At 41.9% G+C, this 8402-nt stretch overlaps 1 protein-coding gene across 6 annotated transcripts in view; it reads left to right on the top strand.

Moving 5' to 3' along the window:
- Positions 1–130: 130 nt before the first annotated feature.
- CNKSR2 (connector enhancer of kinase suppressor of Ras 2) overlaps positions 131–8402 on the top strand; it is a 218212-nt gene continuing 209940 nt past the window's right edge. For all 6 annotated transcript variants that reach the window (XM_065071354.1, XM_065071347.1, XM_065071335.1 and 3 more), the window contains exon 1: positions 131–477. In XM_065071354.1, coding sequence (XP_064927426.1) covers positions 414–477 — 64 coding nt within the window. In that variant the 5' untranslated portion in view covers positions 131–413. The remainder of the gene's footprint in view (positions 478–8402) is intronic.

The following is an 8402-nucleotide window of genomic DNA, read 5'->3' as shown; positions in this document are numbered from 1 at the left end:
GCGGGAGACGCGGCCGCGAAGAGCCGCGGGACTTGGCGGGCAGAGCCGGGCACAGCCGAGCCAGCCGCCCGCTCCGCCACCGCTCGGGAACTGACCCCTCGGCGGAGTGGGGAACCGCCACCGCTGCTGCTGCCCGTGGGTCCGCGGGGGCGGGAGGCGTCGGAGCGTGCCACCGCCTCCTCCCCCTTCCTCCTCCTCCTCCCCCTCCTCGCCGAGCCGGCAACATGAACTGAAATCCCCTGGGAGGCACAGAGGCGGCGAGCGAGCGGAGCGCAGGGAAGCAAGGATTTAGAGGCTCTCTCCTTCCGCAGCCGCCGCTCAGGCTACGGGCAGCGCGATCCCGCCACACCGCACAGCCTCAGCCCTCGCCCGGAGAGCGGCGGCCGCCTGAGCCCCGCACCCCCGATCCCCCCATGGCCCTCATCATGGAGCCCGTCAGTAAGTGGTCGCCGAGCCAAGTCGTCGACTGGATGAAAGGTGAGGAGCGGCGCCGGGGCTGCGGGGTGCCCCTCTCCCATCACCCCCCCATCCCCACAGGTGCGGAGAGCTGCGCGGCTTCCCCCGCGCCGGGGTCCCGCCTCCCAGCACCGCCGGCTACCCCCACGTTTCGGCTAGGAGGTGGAAAGGAGGGGGGAGGCCGTCGGGGCCACGCCGCCGGGGCGAAGGAGTAGCGCGGGCGCTGGCGGTCCCGGGCTACCCTGGGGCGAGGGGCTACGCTTTCCCTTCCGCCCCCAGGTGCAGAGTGGGGGCGGCTGGCGACCCTCGGCGGCCCATAAAGCAAGGTGGAGGAGGGGGGCGGGAGGAATGCTGTGCCCGGGGTAGACCGGGATGCTGCCGGGCGGCGGCCGCGGTGTGGCGATGGGGCTTCCCCCCCTCCCCCAGCAGCGAGGGGAGGCGAGGAGCGTGGTCGGCTGCTCCCGACAGATGAGATGTGAAGTGACTCGCGAAATAAAAGTTTAACCCAACCTGGGGCGTTCGCCCGTGCCGGGGGCATGGCTGCAACCGCGCCCCGCACGGGGGCCAGGGGGCCGAGGTGGGGCTCCGCGGGCGGCGGGGCCGGTGGTTCGGTCCGCGCCTTCGGGAGTGCTGGGGATGCCGGGGCCCCCTCTCCCGCCCCCTCCGCCCACGCTGCCGTGAAACCGCCTCGCCGGGCGAAGGGCGCTCAGACTGGGCCGAGGGCACTCACGCGTGGGGGGTGGCGATCCCCGTCCGCAGGGGCGGCATTTAAAGATCAGTGATTTACATTAGCCTGGAAGAGTCCGCTGGGCTGACGTGTGTTTGTAGATGCTGCCTTGCCCCTCCCGCTCCCTCACCTGTCCTCCCCCAAAATAAAGCCTCATGAGAATAAAATTTGAACTTTCTGGAAGTGCTTTTCCGTTATTCTGCGTGTACCAACTTCAATATTATATTTTAAAAAGGTGTGGAAGTTTTTTTTGTTTGTTTGCTTTTTCTGTTTTGTTGTTTGTTTGTTTGTTTGTTTTTTCTTTTTAAAATTAACTTTAACTTAGGCTGCAGCTGCGTTTTGAATAAATCACCATCTAGTATTATATATCTTAATAAAGATAGAGTGACCGGATGGGTACAACTTTTGAACAACTGTTACATTGTGGGAGTTCTTTATAACATGCTGCGTGCTACTAATGTGACAGTTTCATCATCCTTAAAATTTCAGGCATATAGCATATGTTTTCAGTTATTCAATCCTGGCATTTATAGCTGTCGAGTTACAATTATATTCAGTAACACAGATAGTTTTTCTTTTTTTTAAGGCATTTTCAATCCATAGAATAATAATAATAAAAAAGAATAATGTGATCCTTCATCTGCTAAAAAATTTGTAAGTATTAATAACAAAAATTGAAGTAGCGACAGATGATCAGTATTAAAAGCAAACCCTTTTCAACCTCATAATGTTTTATTACAGCTATTTATCTTCCAACATTTTTACTTCTGAAAAAAAAAGAATTGTGTAGGAGTTTTTTTGAGATCAGTGTCTGAGATGCCTCCCCCATATTTTGGGAATGCAGAAGAAATAATGATTTTGCAGATAGTGCATTTTTAAAACACTTCAAAAATGTAATACATTAAGTACTTTTATTAAATGACAGTTGAAGTACATTGCATACTTTGCTTTTGTACTGCATCAATATAAAATCAGTTATTTAAAAACAGTAAGCTAAATAATAAGATTAAAATTTTGAGGCTGGGTCTGTTGTTAGAAACCTGTAACTAACACACAGAACTGTATATTAGTTTATAAAATAATTCTGTGAAGTTTACAAAAAAAAGGCATTTATTGCCATCATGCCTACTTTTTGGATTATGAAGCTTGCTTTTTAATATTTAACCTGCTTATTTTGGTGAGAATGCTCAGTTGTTTCTCTGGAGAACTTTCATTTTTACTGAGCAAACCCATATATGTTGCTTCAAGCTTTCATTTTGAATTCTGAATTGCAGATTAGCCTTCATTTAGAGTGAGGTGCAAATAAATCAAGCACCTGCCTTTGATTAGCCGTGTCTGAGGAAAACCACCTCAACAGCCACTATAGTTTCCGAAGTTGAACCTGGAGATGAGCATGACTAGCAGCTGTGGGCAGGTCTGGTCCTGTCTGATAGATCACACCTTGCAGAGTTTGGAGAAAGGATAAGGGCAAGTGGTCCTGGCTACAGCAACTTTGTTTTTCGCACTTATCATTTGTAGCATTGCAAACATTGTTATTGAAATCAGTGTAAAATAATGTTCTGCTGCTGCTTTAAAGAGATTGTCTCCAACAAATTAGTTTTCTGAAAGGCTTAAAAATAGCTTGTTTGTGTTTTAAGAGGCATCCAAGACAGTTCAATGAGGAAAACATGAATGTGTCTCTGACATGAGAACTTTGGGGTGAGTGCATTAGTGGTCTTCGCATTAGCAGCAGTCAAGTCTGGCTTGCATAAATTACATTAAACTTCAAGATTTGAGAATATTTTGCTGATTTATTGAGACTATTTTACAGATTTATAAATGTTGAACTCAGTTTTAACCTCTTCCTTGAAGTAAGTGCCCTACTATGTAATATACCTGCTCAGAGCAGCTCTGTAAAGAGCATTCTTCAAAATAGATTTCAATGTTCAAAGCAAAATCTTTCCTGAAAAAAAAGAAAATCCTGTTTAACTGTTTAACATTGTTTACAGTTATCTGAAAGTAAGGGGAAATGAAACACTTTAGATTTTATTGCTCTCAGTGTTTTTGTGATGGTCTTGCTGGTATGACCTAAACTTTTGCAATAAAAGGCCCTGTCTGGAATTCTTTATTTAGGCAAAAGAGCTGTTAGTTCAGTGGCATTTTGTTCAGGGCAGTGATAAAGCATCGGGCCTAATATTAAAAGATGTGAGAAATGAAGACAGAAAAAGTATTCCTGCTCGGAAGTTAGACAGAAGTGCCAAGCTTTGGGATGGATGGCTGGATAGGAGCAGGCTCCAGACCATGGGTATTCACGGAATACATACAGTCTCTCCAATATCTTCTCATTTTTTAATTCCTTAGTATACATGGTTGGTCTATGTATCCCTTAATATCCTATATTGCTGCTGAGATATAGAGTTGTACATGGAACTGGCTATGCCAGTAGGAGACTATCTACATTTTGACCTTTGAAAATGTTTATGATAAGAAGTTGTGGACCGAAGTACCAGCAAAAACTTTGCAAATGAAAATGACAAAAGTAGTGGAGCCTGTGTCAGCACTTGAGTTTTGGTATGGTTTAAAATAAACCCACAGACAGAAGATTAATTGTCATAGAGCTGGAAAAAGAGCAGATGGATTAGCTCATCTCTCCCACAGGATGGCATATTATATGTGGAGGATAAAATGAATATTTAAATTGATTCAAACTGTGTATTATTTTGCTTTTCATATATTTAGGACTAATTTTAAAGGCCCTGCATGGATAAGTGAGCTGAAACTATGTCAATCACCTCCTCTGCCTCCCCTTTGGAGGACATGTGTGAATCCCACTGCTGCGTTGCAAGACGATGACACGTTGCATAGGCGAGTGCCATGAAATGTCATGGGTTTCACTGACTCGGGAAGAGAACGTGTCAGATGTGTTTTAGATTTCTGAGGTGCTGAGGAAACTCAAAGATACGCAGTTACTTTCCAAACATCAGGATGTTTTTAACTGAGTCTTGTAATTTAACTTATTTTGTCTGAGGTTATTTATAATGATTGTAGTTTGATAAGGACTTGCTGCTTTTAACAATATTCTAGTTTTAATTCAGTACCAATCTCTGGATGGCAGAATCTGTTCAACATGGAATCCACCTGGAAAAATTTATATTACTTTATCTAACAAAGCTTAAATATTTATTTTTTGTTTGCTGAATGACGGCTCATAGAGCTTATACTAAGCTCATACAGCTTATGCTGTTGTAATGGTAGTCATACTGAAGAAGCTGACATGTGAGGCATGGAGTTGCTCTAAAGGCTTCTAATGCTATGGAATAGGAGCTTTTTACTTTTATAAAGTCTACTTTACCAGCATTTAGAAGCATATAGATATTTAGGAAGACCGTGGGAAGAGAAGGAGAAACACTAATTTGCTAGCAAAAAAAAAAACCTAGAATGCAAAAGCCCCCCTATTTGGATGACTGAATATTACATGGATTTAAGAACTGAGTTTCTGTCTGCTCTTTACCTACAGAAGTTCATGTCCATTTTCAGTAGCATGTGTGTTTGCATGGAATCATCATGGGCTGCTGACAACTGTGTTCCACTTGGTGGGATGAGAATTACATATTATCCATCAAGAAAATGCAAGAATTTGCGGGAATGGTCTGAAATGAAAGTCTCTAATGCTTAATGATTACTTTAAAAAAGATATTGCTGTGGGGTTTCTTTAACTCATGTTCCTGCAGGTGCAGAGCCCTAGAACTTCTGTGGCAACACTCAGGTCCTGCTGCTGTTCCTGAACCATCAGGTAGCAACAGAGAAGATTGTAAAGGCACAAACCTTCTTGCAGCACTTGGATCTAGCAAATGGATTTGGGTCTTAAAAACAGTAAAGATGACTGTTGTATTCAGGGTCTCTATCAGACCTGCCTGATTTTTTGTCTTGGCTTTTTCTGAAGAAGACTGTTATCGACAGAATTCAGGAGAGAGCTTTTTCTGGAGTGTAGACTGGACTACAGTGCTAAAAAGGCCTGTGAGCATCTACTTTATGGTAGAGAGGAGATGTTCTTTCACATATGTATGTGCCTTATTTTGGGCTTTCAATTTTGTCCTTTTTGTTTTTTCAGTGGTTTATTGAGTTAAAGGTACTTGGTTATGCTAATTCCCTTCATATTGCTTTTGGTAGGGCCATTAACAAATGTGACTATTAGAAACAATATGGAGAAGGCTGAGTTGTCTCATGGAAACAAAAGCTGGATATTTAAGAGTATGAAAAATACTTGGATTCTGAAACTTTAGTTCCTTATGAAGCTTGTGTAGATGACTGATGAGCTGCAGAGTAGTCATCAACTTGAATAGTCATTGCTAAGTGCCATATGTGGAATAGATCAGGTGTTTTACAATTTGACAGCATTAAGACTTCTCTTTTCTCCCAAGAAAAGCAAACTGAAATTTTGCAGTATCAGAAGGTACATGTACTACTCCATTAGCTTTGAAGCGATGCTGTTAAATGGAGTTAAGACTTTTACTGTAATGCCTAGCAAGAAAAGCTGTAGAAAAATATGATATAGTTGGACCACAATTATGGTGAACTCCTGAACTTTTAAATGTATAAATAGTTATTCTATTTGTAAGAAAGTAATTAGAATTTTAGTAAGACAAGTTGAGGGTCTGTTTGGAGAGGAGAGTGTGTACAAAGACTGATGGTCAAGGGTCAAACTGTGCTATTCCAAACCTTAGTTTTAAGGACTCGAGCTTTAAACCTTTAAACCTGTTGTGCCAGCAGCACTGGAAGATCTCTCTCTTTAGCTTGTTTATTTTTCCTGCGGATGTCTCACTTTTTGCTTGCCCTTCTGACATTAGGAGTTTTAGCAGTATCAGCGGCCACCACATCAGTCACAGTGATGTGTTTTAGAGCATCTTGGTTTGTGATTAGAAAACCTCTCCTGCCATTTTTTTATCAGCAGAAAATGAAACTGCAGTTGCAACTGGGATGTGTCAAAGCCTAACAGCCCTGGTGTTGCCATAGCAAAGGCAACGTTACATAAGCAGCCACTCTGCAAATAATTCGTGCAGCCAAATTTCAAGCATAGTATGAGAATTCATTTCTAAATTAATGATCTTTTCGGGAGGGAGCTTTCCTAGATGAGACGATCTCACTTGCTAACGAAATTAATGTGTTAGTTGTGAAGATCTTTTTACACTGCCCATTTACACCTTTATTTTGTTTGAACATATTGTTCTGTTTCTGAAACATCTGTTAGTTTAAATATGGCCTCACAATATGTTTTCTCAAGTGGTTTTAAGCAACAGTTCAGCAAAGCTCTATATTCTGATCTTATTCAGATTTATTTGCACATTGCAGTATTAAACCAAGCAATTTACAAATGCCTTTTCTGGTTAATGGGTGTCAAGAATTTTGCAAGGCAGTGATATAAACCAGATCACTTTTCAGATGAGAGTTTTGAAGTATATACAAATGTATTTTTAGAATCTTTGCAAGTAGTTGTCTATTAGTGGTCCGACAATAGTAAAACTGGCAGTTTTATCTTGTAAAACCCAAATTGACAAATGGTCTAGCCTTTCTGTCCTATCCTCAGAAGTGTAGATAACCATTTTATCTCAGTAGAGTTACTGTAGCATTTGATTGTGCTGTGTTTCTCAGAGTCAAGTATTAATATTTGTTACTGACTTCCAGAGAAATAGGGAAAAGCTGTTTCCTGAGAAAATTCTTCATGCAAGTCTTGCTATCAAAGATATGTAACCAGGAGAAAGAAAAAGCTTGTTCCTCAGGCTCCCTTGCTATGTAGATGTGTTTTCTTTTTTGTTGTTTTCTTTTTTTTCCCATGAAGTTACAGTTTCCTTATCAAATCCTAACACAGCTAAATAAATGATCACCTGTAGCAAGCATTTGCCTTTAGCAAGATAACTTAACTTTAGATTTCCAAATCCAAATAAAACAAAACTGCTACTATCACACTGCTTCAATAATTTACTTAATAAAACCTTTAAACCTTCAGTTTAGAAGCTGAATACTTATAAAAATAAATGCTGTAGGATAAGGGTTCCCAAATACCTTACTCAAAAAAGAGTGCAATTGTGGAAGGGCTGTGTTGTGTAACAGTGAAATCTTATATTCTTTTCACTCATCTCTTCTAGCTTTTCAAATGCATCCATTTTTTCTAAAATGGTGAAGTAAGGACGTGGAGATGGGTTGTATTTTGCAAGAAGAAAAAAAAATGAGGGCCCTGTATTTGGCCCATGTTATAGTCAGAATACAGAGGAAAGCAACTGCCATGTGAACCTATTTGCAGCACAGTGCAAGGAATTTACTTTCTTCTTGTGGGACAGCTGGACTTAGCAGGACATTTGCTCTTGAATTTAAAATAGCTGACTGTCCAAGAGCAATCATCTGCTGCCCTTGATACTGCTCCTTTCCTGCAATTGAAGGGTGAAGGGCTGGAAGACACAGGCCCATTGCTCTGGTGCATCCAAGATCTGGAATGCTACCTGAGCATCTGTTCATACATACATTTTGCCCTCACCGTATATGAGGGTTAGTAGATGTCTGGTAGATGAAACAAATTTTTCCCTTGAGGTTTTCAGTGTAGGCATTTCTCTCACTCAAAGGTAATTTAGTGCTGTGTGTGTCAAGACATCTGAAAGGACTGGAGGCTTGAAAACCTAGCCCTTTTTCTTCTTCTTATCTGCCAAATAATATTATCTTTGAGAAAATAGCCGTGAGTGTGATCTTGTAGGGTTCTCAGCATTTCCAGTTTATCCTTTAAGTAGAAATTTGGGGCACTTGGTGCCTCAGATGAGTTGCCTAGAACAGTAATTTCCAAGTGTTTGGCCTTACATGATTAACATCTGCTACAGTACCATATGGTGGGGATTTTCAAGTAAACTGTTAATTAATATATGAGTGTGCCAGAGTAAGCTGTAATTAAACTATATTCAGCTGAAGTGTTTTATTTTAATACAGTGGGATGTGAAGTGCTGTACTTTTGTATTATACCTTTTCTGTTGTGTGAAAAAGAAGGTAAAAATCTGATAAGAATTAGTTGAGCCTTTACATTAAAGATTCAAGTAGCTTTTTTTTTTTAATAAATCGTTTAAGACTCACATCAGCATCAAACATCCATTGATTTAAGCGACACAGGTTCTTGGTAATGCTGAATTTTGCCCTGTGAATGCTGTGGAGACTCCTCTGCTAGGATTTTGCTGATGTCTACTGTGGGTGGTCAGTGGATGTC

This window comes from Columba livia, chromosome 1 (genome assembly GCF_036013475.1).
Source record: "Columba livia isolate bColLiv1 breed racing homer chromosome 1, bColLiv1.pat.W.v2, whole genome shotgun sequence".
NCBI lineage: Eukaryota > Metazoa > Chordata > Aves > Columbiformes > Columbidae > Columba > Columba livia.
The sequence above is the reverse complement of the archived record's forward strand: the minus strand, read 5'-3'. Positions and strand labels throughout refer to the sequence as shown.